Source organism: Schistocerca gregaria, chromosome 2, assembly GCF_023897955.1.
Source record: "Schistocerca gregaria isolate iqSchGreg1 chromosome 2, iqSchGreg1.2, whole genome shotgun sequence".
Lineage (NCBI taxonomy): Eukaryota > Metazoa > Arthropoda > Insecta > Orthoptera > Acrididae > Schistocerca > Schistocerca gregaria.
In genome coordinates this window covers 176588015-176608120 of record NC_064921.1, presented here as the reverse complement: position 1 = coordinate 176608120, position 20106 = coordinate 176588015, and the positions used below count along the sequence as shown (strand labels likewise).

The window sequence follows — 20106 nt, the reverse complement described above, 5'->3', positions numbered from 1 at the left end:
TTTATTGTCTTTACGTCTTTGAAGATAGGTTAAGACTGACATGTGCCACATTTGGTGAGCTGGAGAGCCTGATTCACATACTCACTTAAGATCGCGAGCTGCCATGTCACGTGACACGACAACAGTTCTCCTAGCGCATGAAGTCAAAGCTATAGCGTCGATAACATTAGCACTTAAGGGGTAACACACTGTTATGAATGGCACGCCTTTCCCGACATGCCATGACAGCAAATTATACCCCAAAACACGCGTTTTTTTGGAAATACATTCATTTTATGTTCAAGTGGCATTTATTCCACGGGCCAGATTGAAGCCAGTTGCAAACTGGACACGACCCACGAACCACCGGTCGCTCAATCGTCGGTTAAGGAAAGGCAAATCTGTGTTCATATCGGTCGTCGATATGGTGAGTTATGTATTAAGGGTGTTGTAAGTCGCTAAGTGCCCTCGTTCTTTAATACTGCGTGAATTTAGTCTGGATAACTGCGCACCTGAGTTATGCTGCCTCAAGATGTAGAGCTTCTGAACGCAACAATTGAGTTATCGAGTTATATCTTAGCTCTGGGATTTTGTTTCTCTAAGGCCATTATGTGTGTTTGATAATTTGGACATAATACCATAGCTAATAATGAGCAGGTTATGACAACTTCTTAATTTTTTTAATTCGTATGGAGGTTCCAAATCAACAAAATTATTCTCAGCAGCAGTGGATGAAGTGTTCAAGCACCTAAGCAACTGATCGAACACACCTGAAACACCTTCATTTTCGTGCTGAGTTTGTTATTTTCCTCTTGTGCACGAAACAAAACCAAGGAACGAAAGAAATTAATGTAGCGATATTGAAAGTAGCCCTAAAACTGAAACCAAAATAAATCGTAGTCAACACATTGAAAGAAAATAATAATAATTTGCGTGCGGGATTTCCGCGCAGTTGTTTACATTTTACATATCGGCTGAACTCTCTGCAGATTCCCACTAGTGGTTTGACAACACAACATGATCACAATCACAGTTAATGCAGCGGAAAACGTACGCTCGCCAGACAGCAAAATTCGATAGCTCGCACAAAAAGCCGACGAGATACAGGGAACCGCATTCTAATTAATCTCACTGATCAGTATCTTAAAGTGGATATAGTGAACGCCCTGACTAAACGGATAAATGTCGCACCCCAACCAAAATGCAGCTTGTATCAGCTCGTGGAACATGTCGTGGCGCGTCTCGCTCCGGGAAGCAACATAAGAGGTTCGCCGCGAAACCTGTTTAGTACATCCCAAGGTGCTAACGCTAAAATCATCTCCAAGGGCAAGCGAGTAGAACTGAGAAATCCTGAGGATGACAAGGAAAGCGCTGTTCTGCCAGCCGACAAGGGAAGCTTTCAGTCCCAACGTCTCGTGTGGACTACGATGAAATGATTTTCGATCTTTTGTATGACACTGCATACAGACAGATAAATCTCGGTCCAACTGATAAAATCGAAAAGAAGATAGTTTTTATCAGTGGTCAGTCTTGCCACATAGTGTCATTAAGAGTCTTCAGAAACGAGTGACAGTGACGCCACTTCGTGGTGTACGCAAACAATACAACAGTTACTAATATTTGGGCACCTTTATGCCATCGGGAAAAATACCTGAAGTGCTTGCTGAGCAAATATCTGTGGACGTGCGAGCACCGCATCCGTCACTACGGTGCCTTTGATCACCGCCGAAGTTAACTGTGGATCAGGATCATGGTATTATGGTCAGTTTCGAAGTAGTCTCCCTCTTCACGAGAGCTCAGTTTCCTGATACCTTGGAACTAATAGCGGAGAAGCTGGAACATTGTATAGTCCGTTATCTCTTATCGTGCCAAACCTACACAATGTACTGTTTGAAGCACAGGCACTAGAATCTGCCAAGTAAAACCAATGTACACTGCCGAGGATAAAAAGTGGAAAGACGACATCGATTTTGATCTGATGTCAACATGTCACATGGGGGCAGTATGAGGGTGAGTAAAATGAAAACCTTAAATTTGTAACAACAAATCGAAATTTCGCCCTGTTATCCTGTAAGTTGGTAAGCGTGCTACAAACGGTGAACAGAATGGCCTGTAGGTGGCAGCATAGTTCAGATTAACACATACCGTCGCAGTATCCGTATAAAGATGGCCGCCCCACTTGCGACTTCCACCAGGGAAGAACAGCGGTCTGTTATTCGGTTTTTGCGTAGTGACGGTGTGAAACCTATTGAAATTCATCGACGAATGAAGATTCAGTGCGGTGATGCATGTCTGTCACAGCAGCAAGTCTACGAATGGAGTAGGAAGTTTGCAAATGGTGTGACTTCAGTGGAAGATGATCCTCGTCCAGGTCAGGCACAACGAGTTCTGACTCCACAGAACATTGCAGCAGTTGAAGCCACAGTGAAGGAAAACCGCCGAGTGACAATGAATGACATTGCAGTATGTTTAGAGATTAGTCATGGGTCAGCACACCACATTGTGCATGATGTGCTCCAGTTTCACAAAGTGTCTGCAAGACGAGTGCCATGGCAGGTGACTCCTGAAATGAAAGAACGACGTGTTGATGCTAGTGAAGAACTTCTTCGGCACTTTGAACGAGAAGGTGATGGCTGCCTTGTAAGAATCGTTACTGGGGACGAAACCTGGGTTCACTTCCACCAACCGGAAACGAAGAGAGCGAGCAAGGAATGGCGCCATTCCTCATCACCCAACCAAAGAAGTTTCGAACAGAACCATCAGCAGGGAAGGTTGTGCTGACTTTCTTTTGGGACGAAAAAGGCGTCATTTTGGAGCATTACATGCCTAGAGGGACCACTGTTACACATATCTCCTAAAAAATCATCTTCGGCCTACAATCAAATCAAAGCGACGTGGATTCCTGTCAGCAGGTGTCCTTTCGCAACATGACAATGCCCCACACTGCCCGTACAATAGTTGTAACAATCACAGACATGCATTCTGAGTGTCTTCCTCATCCACCATACTCACCAGAACTTGCCCCCAAGTGATTTCCATATGTTTGGACCACTCAAAGACGCATTGGGAGGAAAGAAGTTCCGTTGTGATGAAGAGGTACGCCACACAGAGCATGAGTGGTTGTGCAGCCTACCAAAATAATTTTTTTCTAAAGGAATTTATGCACTTTGTAAGAGCTGAAGGACTTGCATTTCGGCGTGGGGGAGATTATGTTGAAAAGTGATACAGCTTTGTACCACTTCTGCACAATAAATAATATTTAAAAACATATTTAAGGTTTTCATTTGACTCACCCTCGTATATGTACTGATAATGGTTTCAACGTTGTCAACCAGCTGACTGAGTAGTGGCATAGCTACAAGAGCGCCATCTGTATCTACCCTTTATTAGGGAATGATCAGAGCCAGAAGGCTCAGTGTGGTGGAAACATGTGACGCAAGCAGGCAACCATGGCAGGGAGACGAACTCGGGCTTCCTACTGCCAACCAGGCAAATTTAAAAAGGGTCAAATTATGGCGTTGCCACACAATTTGGACGTGCTCTATCAGTCGTGCAACGATGCTGGATTTTTGACAGAGAACGTAGATCTAGGAAGTACAATGATGTTATACATATGAAATTACTGAAAGCTATTACAAATCCATACAACTCGAGAGTCTTGCCGAAGAGTTACAATACCTACAAACAGTGTTCCAAAGGAGTGGATACGCGGGTCGTCATATTTAAAAGGCGCTGAAGTCAAAATCAAGAACGTCTCAGAAAGAGGGTCAGACTGAGACCGAGGAAGAGCATTCAAAAATCGCTTCTCAAATGGTTCAAATGGCTCTGGGAACTATGGGACTTAACATCTGTGGTCATCAGTCCCCTAGAAGGTAGAACTACTGAAACCTAACTAATCTAAGGACATCACACACATCCATGGCCGAAGCAGGATTCGAACCTGTGACCGCAGCAGTCACGCGGTTCCGGACCGAGTGCTTAGAACCGCTCGGTCACCGCTGCCTGTTAAAATCGTTTCTCGACCTTATGTTTTCTCAATATCCGGAATGATCGGTGGACTCCTACGGATTATATTTTGCTCTCTTCAACATAGACAAAAAGTATTCTTTGCGATGTTAATGACGAGATACGACCACGAAAGCTGGGTGCGTATCGAATTCCATGCGAACGTGGCAGGTTTTATGTGGGGCTGACCACTAGCACAGTCGAGGAGAGATGCAAGGAACAACCCGACTAAAACGAACAAAGAAGACAGCTGCCACCGAGAACTGCCTCAAATATAATCATGAAATGAAATATGATGAAGGTGGTATCATGGTGCAAACGTTAAGTTTCTGGAACAGCGTAGAGGAAGGAGTATATTGAAATAAAGATTTCAGAAAACCTAATGAACCGACAGGTTGGTATCAATATAAAAAACACTTGAGGTCTGACACTGAGATTACTAAATTGCTGTCGACCATCACGTCCACCGGAGCTGAGTGAGAACTTCGCAGAATATCAGTGCGAGCTTTGAAAAACAAAATGGCATGATAGGGCATAGAGAACATCGGAACCGAACTGGGCTTTAAATAGCGGCGCGATCCCAACTATATTTCAGAGACAGGTTAGAGTCCAAACAGCGAGTACATGCAGCTGTAAAACTCGCAACACCTGAAGAATGCAGGTGGGTCGGTCGTCGAAGCAGTGATCATGAAATGAAAACAGCAACTCGGCAGAACACCCAAAAGTACACTATTAACAAACCGCACTGAGAAAAATTAAGAGATCACGAGAATGCAGCACAGCTTAATTGTGAACTCGCAGAAGTAGCTTACGAGTTACTGTGCTTCGTATAGGTAAACACAACGAGTGGAGCGAGAATGAAAGAAATAAACATGAAGTTTACAGAGTGGATTTACCAGTTAATATTTAAGGCTGTGAGGCGAGGATGTTTATTTGCAAAAAGAATACGAGTACTGTGTGGTGTTCAGCGATCAACAATTCAGTAACAACAATGTAGATCCGTGTACAACAACGGTGAAACGTAGAAGTGAAACGTAATCACACTGATTGTTCGCAATTTTAGGCGTTAAGTACAGTGGTGGAATAGAGAGATAGGTGACACATAGCCTGTAGCTCTAGTTTATTGCACGCAATGTTTATCTGAGCCGGTGGCATGTGCTGCACAAAACAACGAGCTTTTGTATGCGTAATAAATATTAGTGCAGGAGTGAAGAGACTGTTTTCCTTACCGAAGACGGTGAGCGCCATGCTGGAGCAGATCTCGCACACGAGGCTAAAAGATGTGCCTCTCGTTAGCTGCGTACTCGCTACTGACATATCCTTCACTCAACGGCTCCGCGATAGCAGATATGGAGTGGTATACGCGTGACAGTGACTCTGCACATCTTGCCTTCGCGAAGCCAAGTCTGGCGACTCGAGATGTTCGGCACCACTATCTGAGAAATCCAACTGTGACTAAACCGGAACTAGCATTAGTAATTGCGATTGCGACACTTCACACTATAAGGCTACTTGCAGAGTTCTTGCGAAGAGTTCCAGTGCGTAAATCGGCGTCAAATTGAAACAGGGAGACATCCAGTTAGACACAAGTCATACATACCGCTAAAAATATCAAAATAACACAGAAATTTTCACTCTGCAACGGAATATGCTCTGGTCTGAAGGAGGAGGAGGAGGAGGAGCAGATTAGTGTTTAACGTCCCGTCGACAACGAGGTCATTAGAGACGGAGCGCAAGCTCGGATTAGGGAAGGACGGCGAAGGAAATCGGCCGTGCCCTTTCAAAGGAACCATCCCGGCATTTTCCTGAAAGGATTTAGGGAAAGCACGGAAAACCTAAATCAGGATGGCCGGAGACGGGATTGAACCGTCGTCCTCCCGAATGCGAGTCCAGTGTGCTAACCACTGCGCCACCTCGCTCGGTGCTGGTCTGAAATTCCCAGACAGATTAAAACTGGGTGGCGGACGGGTAATAAAGCCTAGAACCTCAGTAGATTCCTACCTCACAAACTTCACAGCAGTTCTTTCGCACACGTAGTCGGACTAGCACTCCAAGAAGAAGTGCTGCATCCACAAGTATGCAGAACAACTTCTGTGAAGCTTCAAAAGCTTTTGAGCTCCAATGCGTTCTTTGAAACTATGAGCGGCAGAGGATTAAAATACTGGGAGAGCTATTCTGTTTACAGCTTGTACAGAAAGCAGAATACAGCTGTAAGAGGAAAGAACATGAGAAGGAGTTATTGGTTCAGAAGCAAGTGAGACTGGAGTGAAACCTATCCTCTGTATAAAGCAGTTTGTGCAGCGGAATTGAAGGAATACTCTGTCGAAAGTCCGTAATTGCCACAGTTGCGACACTTAAGTTTGAAATTTGGGTGAATGTTACCTTCCTCTGTAATGGTACAAAAGTGTGGCTCCCAGGGACGCCACACTCGGACTCGATGACGCCCCGGACATCAATCGTCACGTGGGAAACAAAAGAACCACAGCTCCGTTCATGAGACGTGTAATGTGGGTTGCTGATGTCACATTGGCAGCAAATTTTACCACTATTCTTCCCAGCGGGACGGTGGACGTGACACACGATGGAAAGGTCGTTACACCTCCTCTTACTCTCATTTCATCTCTTCTTTTGACGACTCTGAAATTGGGTTAGAATCGGGACGTCGAGCGTAGAAGTAACGCAGTTTGCTCATGAGTGGACAGACGCACCGCAGTGCAGAATCACCACAAAAAGAGCGCAGGTGGTGGGGAAAGGGCGACAATGAAACCATCAGTTTCCCTGATATTTTAATCCCCACACATTTATCTGCCGAAAGCGACAATTCGCAATGTGTCGAGCAACAGGCAGACGTTCTTGGCAACCTCTGACACTGCTGACACCCTCGGACTTCAACCCTTCTCTAAGAACATTCCAAAGGAAAGTGATCAAACACGTTTGGGATAAACTGCGGCTGCAGGTTTTGCTCTCGCGTACGCGTTGGAAGCACTAGGAACCGTTCAAAATTATTCAACGAAATTTAAACATAATCCGAAGGAGCGAACGGTGCTTATGCTTTTCCGGTGTTCATTTTGTGTTCTCCTGTAGAGTGATCACGGGAAGATGCGACATAGTGTGAATAAAATGGTGAATGATACCACGCCCCCCCCCCCCCTCCCGAAGTTCAGCAAAACCAACGGCACCATCCACCCCCACGTTCTGAGATATTTTAGTGTGTATCTCTACAGAGTGGCAACTCCTTCGACAATCTCAGATTGCGGATGGCCGGCTATGAGGTGCAAGAGCAGCAAAGTAGCCTGTCTACAGGCGCCTGATACCCTCATCATGAGTTCTGTCTGTACAGATAAATTTTTGAGGTGCTCAACCAAGGCGGGTTGCTCGCACCGAGAATTTTGCTGAACTGGGGGTGTTGGGAGGCCCTTTGCCCTTTGGCAGACTTCCGCTCCGCACACGCCCCTCCCCCCCCCCCCCCCCCCCCCCCCCCGTCCACAATGATCACGTACATGGGGGACGCGAAACAAGAAGGATGGAAAAGCACCCTCTGCTACTATACATCACGTTCAGATTTCGTCAAATGGTTTCGTATGGTCCCTAGTGCTTCCAGCCTGTACATCAAAGAAAAAATTGCAGTCACAGTGCTCTCCAGTTGGGTCAGATCACCTTTACTGGGTAAATGGGTTCTACAGAAACGGTATGCGGGGCTTTTTCAACTAACTGGACTATCGAATGCTAATGCAAATAAGCGCTCTGACATTCTCTTTTATAGTAAATTATTTAGAGTCGCCATCCAACGAAGTTGGGATTAAATACTTTACAATTAATTATAGAAATTTTTAATTTGGTTTTTAGTAACTGTTAAGATATCAGTACTCTAAGCAAATGAACACTGAAATTAATTTACTCAAAAGCGTGATCACGCTGAATGAAAGCAGTTAATTAAATCAAAACATAATTCTTTAGAATCTAATTAAAATTCAGATTTTGGGCCTGCAAAATACTGTGTTTTGGTAACGACAGGTTGGATGTACTAAGATCGATTTCGGAAGGGGTGGCTGCTATGATGGACACTTACGAAGTATAAACACAATTTATTTAACCAGAAACACAAGTTAAACACAATACGGTAAACAGATTGTAATAGCTCTTGCCGATGCCTTAGTTAAGTGTAGCACTGTTTCAAATGGTTGAATGGTGACTGACCAAGTGAAGGGGAAGGTATGTGAAAATTCTGGGAAGACGATAGGATAAATGCACGTACTTACTCAAGATCCATACTAAAGAACAAACGCGAGACCGCTACGGTCGCAGGTTCGAATCCTGCCTCGGGCATGGATGTGTGTGACGTCCTTAGGTTAGGTTTAAGTAGTTCTAAGTTCTAGGGGCTGATGACGTATGATGTTAAATCCCATAGTGCTCAGAGCCATTTGAAACGTTTTTTTTTGTTTTCCCTCTCTTAAGTGACACACTCAAGGCACCAGTCAAGCCGTGAACATGGATGCTATGGCGTGGGTGGGAGACAGGCTAGAGGTTTCAAAAATGGCTCTGAGCACTATCGGACTTAACTTCTGAGGTCATCAGTCCCCTAAAACTTAGAACTACTTCAACCTAACTAGCCTAAGGACATCACACACATCCATGCCCGAGGCAGAAATCGAACCTGCGACCGTAGCGGTCGCGCGGTTCCAGACTGTGCTCAGAGTCATTTGATCCATTTTGAACTGAAGAACAAAGCTCAAGACACATTACGCCTTCACCAAGGAGTCAGGGAAACAGATTCATGCCTTTTCGTAAGTAATTTCGACAAATGCAACTGCTTAAAATATTCTCACGTAAATAAAACCGATACAAGGTGGGGAAGCGTCGGGGCATCACGTGGAAACTAGATTTTAAAAAAAGGTAGCACATTTACCAGGTGGCTGAATATTTTCACAAAAAGGTTAAATTACATGCGTGACGCACAGGGAAAGATTAAATGAACTGCAAGAAATTCATCCCCCAATGGAGACATAGAGCTGAGGGCTCAACTGGCGCTACCAATCATCTAGTTTAGACTAACAAAGCAAGCACGCTATCCATTTGAAATTTAACACGGTAAAATACACTAAAACCCGTTAATTACCTAGAAAAGTCAAAACAACCTACATTAATTCTAGGGAACACGATTGATTACCGCTGAAAAACACTGAAGACAAGTTCGCGTCATGTGGTGCAAAGCATAGAGGTAAATATATCAAATCACAGGTGAAACCGAAAGAATTCAAACTGCAATAACAAACGAAAACATTCACACGAGAATGCATCCATGCATGACTACACACTTACGAAAGTCTACTGTAACATAATCTCACCATCACTACATGGGAAGCCTTTGCGCACTAGAAGTTCTGGTAGCACGAATAAAGTACCAGAGGACACTTACTAACATTGGGTAATTGCACCATGGTCTATCCTGCGTAAACTGTATATCATAAAATGAACCTTTCGCTGCAATAAAAAGTGAACTGTACTACTTCAGCTAGCCTGAACAGTTACACATCTCACTGTAAGCTCAGTCTTAAGCTTCCAACCACACTCTCCGATTGCCCACGGTCAAGTGCTTAACCGCTCCAGAACAACTAATCACCGCAGGTTACCAAAACAGAGCTAAGGGCTTGCTTCCGGTATCAACCTACCCACTGTCGATAAAGACGACTTAGAAGGCACAAATCTCTTTGGTTTGACTAAACACCTAAAGCTGCCCAGACTGACCACAGCGGACAGTAAGTTCCATACTACTAGCTACCAATGGAAACACGAAAAATACATTCGCATGCACCTTCACACAGACGGTAATGAGAAGGATGGAAATCTAGTAGCATGAAATAGTATATTAAATGCAAATCTAATATAGGGCTTGCATGTGAACAAGTAGGTAATTTAAGTATTTTTATAGTGATGCAGTACACAGTAACCTTTCAAGGGGACGCAGCTTCACAATATCCTTAGATAAGGGCTGAAACGTCCGAAGCAATCAACATTGTCTCGGTACTGCAAACTCTCGTTTTAGATAGTGAAATGTATGGAAATAAACGCCCCAGGGCAAGACACTTTTCATTGAGGTTCTTCATACCACCGTCTGAGGCATTTTCGTTCCGATTCAGAGTGGTAGCGTGTCTCGAAAGTTTCCTTCGGCTAATCATAAAAAAACTGCGTCATTTAAATGCTGGACGTCCTAGTTATGGCCTCCATCAGAGAGATGTCAAAAGAAGGGATGAAATGAGGGTAAAGGGGGCTAGGACGTGACACATCATTAACTTGCCTTACAAATCAGATAGACTTCTGTGAGGCGTTTTCTCTGCAAGTGTCGACAGCTTGCTGTTTGAAGCCTCACCCTGCCCGAGGGCGACGTCGTAGGGGGCCACACTTTCGTTCCATTTCGGAGGGAGGATGTACGCACCTATGAACCAATTGGAAATAAGATCCTTTAATTCTGTTGCTCAGTGTAGTAAAGGAAAGCAAAGAAAAATTAGGAAATGAGATTAAAGTCCAGAAGGACACATAAAAACTTTCATGTTTGCCGATGACACTGAAATTTTATCAAAGATGTGAAAGGACATGCAAGAGCAGTTGACGGACTGGATATTGTCTTGAAAACCTGTTGTAAAATGAATGTATGTATGTGTTATTTCAGACACCTTTCTCCAGCGTCATAATATCGTTTCAGCCATAAAAAATGAAGGTTACAGCAAAATGCTCTGCAGAAGCTAAAATGTCACCGAGATGAATCATTATGCATTGCGAAACTCAGCTACGAACGTACTGCAGCTTGTGAGGATGCCGAGGTACGCAGTTCGTCCGAGAGGTTCCGAGACTGATGTTATTCATGACGTACAAGCGACGTCAGCGCAGTAATTACCATGGCAGCTTGAACCAACGACTGTAAACAATAGTTGAGAATTTGATCTGCCAGTTGTGAGCAAGCAGTGCTATGTGGCGGACGTGTGGCTGTAGCGTTGTCAACGTTGTTGTTTCAAATGGTTCAAATGGCTCTGAGCAGTATGAGGTCATCAGTCCCCTAAAACACAGAACTACGTAAACCTAACTAACCTAACATTCTCCAGTTTGTTTATGAAACAGCTGAATAACAGAAGTGTAAAATTTTGCAAGAAATTCGAAAGTCTGAGAAAAATATGGGTGAGATTCGGGGAGAGACGGGTAATATGCAATATGTACAAGAACCAAGAGGGAACATTAAGACTGGGGGATTGAGTACGAATTTCTCTGACTGAAAAGAGTGTAGGACAATGTTGTAGTCTTCCGCTCCTACTCTTCAATCTATACATCCACGAAGCAATGATGGAAATAAAAGCAACAACAATGGAAATAAAAGTAAGTTTCAAGAGTGTTATCAAATTTCAGGGTGAAAGTCATCAGTGATAAGATTACCTGATAACATTACTATTCTGAGTGGAAGTGAAGAATTACAGGCTGTGTTAAATGGAGTGAACAGTCTGGTGAGTACAAAACATGATTTGTCACCCTTGGAGAATCAAATGAGACCTCAGAACGATAGCAGGTTTACACTACTGGCCATTAAAATTGCTACACCACGAAGATGAAGTGCTACAGACGCAAAATTTAACTGACAGGAAAATGTTGTGATATGCATATGATTAGCATTTCAGAGCATTCACACAAGGTTGGCGCCGATGGCGATACCTACAACGTGCTGACATGAGGAAAGTTTCCCACCGATTTCTCATCCACAAACAGCATTTGACCGGCGTTGCCTGGAGAAACGTTGTTGTGATGCCTCGTGTAAGAAGGAGAAAATACGTACTATCACGTTTCCGACTTTGATAAAGGTCGGATTGTAGCCTATACCGATTGCGGTTTATCGTATCGCGACATTGCTGCTCGCGTTGGTCAAGATCCAATGACTGTTAGCAGAATATGGAATCGGTGGGTTCAGGAGGGTAATACGGAACGCCGTGCTGGATCCCAACGGCATCGTATCACTAGCAGTCAAGATGACAGGCATCTTATCCGGTTGGCTGCAACGGATCGTACAGCCACGTCTCGATCCCTGAGTCAACAGTTGGGGGACGTTTGCAAGACAACAACCATCTGCACGAACACTTCGACGACGTTTGCAGCAGCATGACTATCAGCTCGGAGACCACGGTTGCGGTTACCCTTGACCTGCATCACACACAGGAGCGCCTGCGATGGCGTACTTAACGACGAAACTGGGTGCACGAATGGCAAAACGTCATTTTTTTCTGATGAATCCAGGTTCTGTTTACAGCGTCATGATGCTCGCATCCGTGTTTGGCGACATCGCGGTGAACGCCCATTGGAAGCGTGTATTCGTCATCGCCATACTGGCGTATCACCTGGCGTGATGGTATGGGGTGCCATTGGTTACACGTCTTGGTCACCTCTTCTTCGCATTGACGGCACTTTCAACAATGGACGTTACATTTCAGGCGTGTTACGACCCGTGGCTCTACCCTTCATTCGATCCCTGCGTAACCCTACATTTAAACACAATAATGCACGACCGCATGTTGCAGGTCCTGTACGGGCCTTTCTGGATACAGAAAATATTCGACTGCTGCCCTGGCCAGCAAATTCTCCAACTCTCTCACCAATTGAAAACGTCTGGTCAATGGTGACCGAGCAACTGGCTCGTCACAATACGGCAGTCACTACTCTTGATGAAATGTGGTATCGTGTTGAAGCTGCATGGGCAGCTGTACCTGTACACGCCATCCAAGCTCTGCCCAGGCGTATCAAGGCCGTTATTAAGGCCAGAGGTGGTTGTTCTGGGTACTAATTTCTCTGGATCTGTGCACCCAAATTGTGTGAAAATGTAATCACAATGTCAGTTCTAGTATATTTGTCGAGTGAATACCCGTTTATCATCTGCATGTCTTCTTGGTGTAGCAATTTTATTGGCCAGTAGTGTAATTAACTTCTTTGTTCTGGCACTCGGCTGTAGTGCATCAGGAACAGCTTGGTGGAGGGGCCCAGTTGCCTCTCATGCGAAACAACAGACGTCCGGCGCTGCTGACAGCGCAAAGAGCGGGCCGAGAGCGCGTCATTCGAGTGCCGCTGCCAGCGACGTCTCCGTCTCCGAGCGTGGTGACAGGAATAAAAGTGGGGATGCGAGTGGGTAGAGTGTGATGAGAGAAAAAACTGAAGACACTTGGCATAAGGGTAGAATCTACAGTTTTCAGGGTCTCTGGGTCCCACATGGGTCTCTGTAGAAACAAGAAAATGCTGTGAAAGTCACTTGCAGTGTTTTGTTTGGACAAAGATGGAGTTTTTTTAGTTATAGTCATAGGTGTCACAGTTACCAGAGACACTGTTTTCATTTATGGTCGAGAGTCTTTTTAAGGTTTCCCGTGGCTTTAAGGTTTGAGAATCATTTTATCATCCTATATACGTGTGGACACCTGTAATGATTTGATGTCTTAGAGTGCGAATTCTAATGTGGTGGCGTGACTTCTTGACTGTCGCAGGCTTTATAAAATTATGCTACAGCATAAATACACTCATAGACAACCATTTTTTCTAAGCCGGAGATATATTTATTCTTGTTAATTGTGGGGAAAATAACAGTATGATATAGCTCCGTGTTATATTAATGCTATAGTGATTCGGTCACATATGGTATTTACACAAGCATATGTTTGTAGATAAACAACTCTGATCTTAGACCAGAATTACCTATGATTCTGTTCCCTGTCTAACAGAGGATTGTGATAACCGAAAATGCCGTATAACAAGACAATAAAAAAAGAAAAAGAAACACACACAACAGTTACACTCATGGCAGAGAGCAGGAACAAGTATAAAAATCATTGCAGTTGTATTAGTGAGAAGCAATGTTTTTTCTGAATTCATTAGAAATGGTGGAAGAGCTGAGGTGTATTTAGTGTTAATGGGCGACTACTGGAGCCCGGATTTCTATGTAACGTAAACACACAAAATATGTAAATATTAACATAATGCAAATCTGTTAAGTATGTTCGAAAATATGCATCATTATTTAACGTAACATAATGATTTCAACTGATATCAACTTCTGAATTACACCATAGGGTACAACATTATCTTAATCTAAAGTGACAAAAACAAAAAAACGTGCGTTTAGAAGGTTCATTTAATATTATTTATTGTTTTCTTCTGGAAGTTTGCGCTAATTAAATAAAATTACTTTCAGCCACTACGTCTACTACAATATCCTTCATCAATGAAATTACTACAGTAACTTCCTTTAACAACCAGAGACTTATTCAAACCTCTGCTGTCATAAAATGTCCCCGATGAGAAAAAATCGTTTTGTCAGAAGAAAAGATCTTTCCACATCATAGTACAACGCAAATTTTAAGAAATGAAATATTCTGGAGAGATGTCCTCTTGAGAGCATTCTTTTCCCCAGCTGAGGATACTGCAGACTGTAGTAACAGTTCAATAACCAGGATCTGTTTCGGTATCAGTCAAACTGAACTCTGCCCATTATCATCTCTAATGTTAGTCAACTTGCATTTCACTTCCTCAACAGTTATTAACGAGTTTTTGCAAAGGCAATATGATGTTCTAATTCTTTAATGCTGCTGAGAAGGAAACTGAAATTGGTATGGATCTTGATTGCAGCAATTTCAATACTATGTTTAATGAAAGAATTTGGTGCCGTGGCACTGAAACTGGAGAATCCGACGGAAATAAATCAGTCGTAGATCTCACAGCTTGAAAATGTTCATTATAAATCCGATAGCTTCAGTCCTTACACAAAATTCGTTAGGGTAGGTTCATTTGGCAATTCTAGGTTTGGCAGAGTCCTCAATAGAACAGTATACGTTACAGGGCTCTGAGAAACACTTTATTCATTTATGAAATTATTTGGCCGGCTGAAGCGGCCGAGCGGTTCTAGGCGCTACAGTCTGGAACCGCGCAACTGCTACGGTCGCAGGTTCGAATCCTGCCTCGGGCGTGGATGTGTGTGATGTCTTTAGATTAGTTAGGTTTAAGTAGTTTTAAGTTCTAGAAGACTGATGACCACAGCAGTTAAGTCTCATAGCGCTCAGAGCCATTTGAACCATTTTTTTTATTATTTTATTTACTATTGGGTAGCTGCCGTCACTTTTATGGTGATATGTTGCAGTGTATGGGCCAGAAAGATGAAGTGGATTAGACGCGGATAGAACACACATCGAGCAACAGCTGCCTTTCAGCTGCTGTATCCGAATACATAATATCAACTTTTTTTCCTTGAATTCCCTCAAGCCACAGCACATTGAAGACTGTCACTCACAAAACAAGCTACTGTTGATGATTTCTGCGTACCAACACTTCGCAGGAAATCAATAATGGCTTAAAGAGTTCTTCTCCATCGAGTTTGCCAGCAGTGAGATTGCAAATGAATCACCCAATAACGTCAGTCGTTTCGTCGACATTTATCCGTATGTCGTGATTAAGTTTACAGCGCAGCACATTTTTAAGAGGTTCCTGGTGACAAAAATCAAAATATTATGTCCTTAAAACCCATCAATCAGGAATCTGTTTCCCATGGAACCTTTGTAAAAACTCTCAATAGTTAGATAGCTGAAGTCTGTGCTATGGAATGACAGCAGCAAACGCAGTTGAGAATGTAGCGTTTTAAAATTCGTTTGTGGGCTTTTGAGACCTCTGCATCTGTGTAGGAAACATTTGGTTGTTAAACGATTGTATTGCTTCGATCTTTGTATGGGCACTATTACGTGCATGTTACTGAAGATGAGTAATCATGGAGCACCCGTCTGCTTATTGTATGTTAGACATAGAACGAGTTTTCCATCAGGAGTTAACGTGTCGTCTCTCTTAACCCAAGATCTTCATTTAGATGGTATTTTTGTTGCGATAGCATGATCATGAACACAAGCAGTCATGAAGTCTCAAGAAGTACTAACTAAAAAAAAGTGTCCAAATTCAGTCTCCAAATCCCTTTCCTTTTTTCCATTATTATTTGGGAAATAAAGGAAAGCGATCTGGAGACTGAAATTGGATCTTTTTTTTATAAGAAACGATCGTGGTAACTCCATGAAGATGAGTATGTCTAGTTGTGATAGAGAACTGTTTGGAAAACTGTTACTGAAGCAGGTAATCCCTAATTCTGAATCAGTAAAATTCGGAAAACACAAATCTTTTCCTTGCCACACTGTTATTGTTGATAGCACAAGAAACCCTTTGCTACACACAATAATGGCAGCTACAATGTTACACAGTATTGTTATTCTATTTGCCTTGCTTTTGAGAACTGAAATTTTGAGACTTGGAAAATTAAGCAGAAGCATTTCCTTCATAATGGTACTCACAATGCAGCTAATTTCTTTTTATTAGAACGGAAAGTGAGTTTCAGAGATAATACCTGTCATCGGCTGTCAAGGCAGTTTGGATTCAGACGCTTTTCTAAGAATGTGGCCTGCTGAGGGTGATGGTGATGAGCACTCGTTACATGGCAACATATGACCAAATTTTCACGTAATGTATTTTCTAACTTAATATGCAGATCGCAATGGTCAGTAAATTCAAAACTTTCACACTGCATGAAAACTGCAAACTTTATTCGCTGTTGGCAATGATTGTACTGATAATTTCTTCTTCAACTCGTTTTCCTCCCGACATGGTGAGGGAGACCTGTTATTTCGGCAGCCTTGGGCTTTTTAGTTGGCTTTTGGCAGTGGAGTTGACTTACGCGGACAGAAGTGTCGTAAGGTTCTGTGGCTAAAGCGATCTCCAGACAGGTACAGAACAGAGAATGGAAGCCTGCCATATCTGTACAGCAGGAACATCAATAAAGCTGGGCTGATTAAAAAAAGATAATCGTCTTTAGTTAGATAAGGTCTGTAGGCCAGATGAAAACAGAGTGTTTCAGAGTGCGTGGCCAGCCATTGAGCGCTGCAGCGCTGTGCGGGAATGTTTGCTCAAGTCCTAATTTGGGTTTACAGTAATTATCTCGCTATAAGGGGATGCTTAACTTGCATACAAATATACAATGGTTTTCCCTTTTCCTGAAAATCTGTCATGTAGTGAGACAGATTTTCTGCTGAGGGAAGTTAATCTGTTGCTAACTGGTTGCCTATGGCAAAATCTGTGAGACCTCGAACAGCTTTAGAGTGGTAAGCATGCACTGTCAATGGAGTCACCGAGACGAAGCTCACCCAGAGCTAGTTATTTTCATCAGAGATTCACTGTGCAGATTTAATATTCACAACCAACTAGTTGCGCCCATCATGCACTTTGATGAAAGTAGTGGTCTCTGTTTTTTGGGAATCTTACTTCAGATCATTATTTTTCGCAGTCGTTGCCCACATTTATGACACAGTTTCATATTGTGCTTTTATGAATCCACCCAACTGTACAAGGGTGCTGTTCGTATTTGTAATCTCTTGTCCACTCATTAAATGTTTATATACTTGATTTGCATTCATTTTGTTTTGTTTTATGTCTTACGATAATAAAACTAATAGTTATAGTGTTCACTAGCTTCTTTTTGCAGTTTCATGGTTCCTTTCATTAATACATCCTTATTTGGTTTGGTATTCATATTTTTACATTAATTGTCTACCCCTAGTAATTTTCGAATTTTCGTTTACTAATACGTTGCCATTGTGTGAAACTATTTCTCTTGAATTTACTTAATCTTATGAGAAGCTTTCTTCCAGTAGATCACTAAGGATTACAGTTGTAGCATATTAGGGGTAAGCTAAACGGCTGAACTCACATCTCAGACCAGGATTTGTCGACCCTCAGACAGGATTGTTTAAGCTGTAACATTCTGATTTACGTGGTTTATTTTTATATCAACAAATAGGACTTGGCCAGCCATTAGCCAGAACTTTTATGATCACTGCTGGTTACTTGATTTTTGTAGTCATTTTAATATGTCATTATTTATGTTTGTTGCCTACTACTTGATTCAGTTGCTTATTGATCACATTTTATCTGGCAAAATATACACGAATACTACAGTAACAAAAGATCTTCAAGAATTTAAGTGAGGTACAAATTCCTTATGCAGTGCTAATGTGCACATCTCTTACAGCAAATGAGTAGATACATTGTCCGGAGTTTTCATGCTGCACTTTTGGTGGATATACTGGCGGAAGTAAAGGTGTGAAGAGATGTGATGAGTCGGGTCCGTGAAACGGAAAGGTCCTGAGTTGGGGTCTCGGTCCGTCACAATGTTCTAATCTCCCAGGAAACTTCATATTAGTACACATTTCATTGCAGAGTGAAATATTCTGACAATTTAAAAGTGTTTGTGCTTTCTTTAGTATGATGTCATTGTGTTTTGTGATGTGCCTAAGTTCTGTAGATGTTAGACGTGAGGAAGTGGCACGGACCGTTACTGACCGTGCACAAACTCCTTCATCATCGCCAACTTTTGGTCTCCAGTCATTTTTAATTGAGAATGTATTGTAAAACAAGCATCAGTGTGAAGAAAAACGACCACCTTCATAAGAAGACGCATGAGTTTTTCAGAAATACAGAAAAATACTTTGCTGCATTACAGTAACCAGTAAACAGCAAGATGCAAGGAACGATAGATGAATCAAAAGGCAAAATTTAACGAACGTAGTGAACACTTCAAGAAATTAGACGAGCAATTAACACTTCACTTACAAGGGTGTGACGAAAAGATGGTAGTAACGGACAAAAAATGGGGAAAGTTATCAAGAAATCCTATGACAAGGTGAAACAGATAATTGAGAAATATGTCAGTATTTCCAAAAATATGTAAGGCGTTTTATTTCGGGAAATAAATGACATGAACCATGAATTGCGCAAGGATGTTGATGATATTAAAGAGTGGGAAGATGAAGTAAAAGATTACCTTAATATAGGTGAAGAAACAAGCAGAGCAGTTGTCATTATTTAGGACGATACGAGTAAGCCTGAATGATCAAGAGGAAAGGAGTGTGTTATTTTAACGTGAGCAACTACAAACACATGTCAACCGTCATAACTAAGAAATGCTGGTAGATTTACTTGAGTAAAGAGACTGCCATAGTGGTTCAGGGAACAGTACGAGAATCGAAGTGACTTTAATGAGTGAAGAAGTCAGGTGGAAGGAAGAGGAGAAATTCATAAGTTAATTGATAGACTGTATTGCATGCGTAGTGATCCCTTACTACTATCTATGAATGTACTACCAAAACAGCAGTAACTGCAGGAACAGGATATTAAAGATCGAAGAGAGCGAAATTACAGAACATTTTGTTTCTTTACAGAAGTATGCATTATTCCTGGACAGATCGAAAAGTTTGCATCCAAATATTTGGATGGAACAGATTCAAAATTGACTTTCGAGGTCATGGTCTGCCAAATACACAATTAGTCCCATCTTCACGCGTCTTTGGGAAAGCTAGCCGTTACAAAGTTAGTCATTCTGGCAAAAATTTAGGACTTAAAAAGAATTTAAACAGGTATTTTTCGCGAGCTTTGGGAGTAAGAGAAGCAAGAGCGCTTGAAGCTTCGAATTTTGATGATGGAGTCCCATGCAGGATCACAATTTCGTACTCCAATTCAATATTTCAAACAAAAGGAGAAAAAACTCAGTTCTGAGCAGAAAGATTTAATAACGGTTTGCCAAACAAAGGGTTGAGAAAGATAATATGTTGCCCATTTGAGGAAAGAATGATGTAAGTGCGTTTTTACATTTGGTAGAAGAGCTAGAAGATATTGCGTGTCCTGTAATTGATGTGAGGTTGGGGAATACAACATTACCATGTACGTATTCTGTACTGAGGCGGCTAAGTCTCGTATTTGATAATCACGTGTACAGAAAGTGGAGTATGGTAAGATGCAGAGAATGTTTAGGATGCAAGGGGTCAGTGTGTGTGGTACAGTACACACAAAGTACATTGCAGGAAAGGAGCAGGTCAGAGCTGAAAAAATTGTTCAAATGGCTATAAGCACTATGGGACTTAATATCTGAGGTCATCAGTCCCCTAGACTTAGAACTACTTAGACCTAACTAACCCAATGACACCACAACATCCATGCCCGAGCAGGATTCGAACCTGCGACCTAAGTGCCTAGAACCGCTCGGCCACAGCCGCCGGCGTCAGACATGACTTCATGTGTCAATCACGC

The 20106-nt window shown here is 42.5% G+C and overlaps 1 protein-coding gene across 2 annotated transcripts in view; it reads right to left on the bottom strand.

Annotated features, from left to right (window-relative positions):
- LOC126336628 (UDP-glycosyltransferase UGT5-like) overlaps positions 1 to 20106 on the bottom strand; it is a 192442-nt gene that overhangs the window by 99319 nt on the left and 73017 nt on the right. The window contains exon 1 of one of the 2 annotated variants that reach the window (XM_050000520.1): positions 5214 to 5306. The exons of the other annotated variant lie outside the window; for it this stretch is intronic. Coding sequence (XP_049856477.1) covers positions 5214 to 5301 — 88 coding nt within the window. The 5' untranslated portion in view covers positions 5302 to 5306. Of the gene's footprint in view, positions 1 to 5213; positions 5307 to 20106 lie in introns of those variants that run through there. 2 annotated transcript variants of the gene reach the window in all.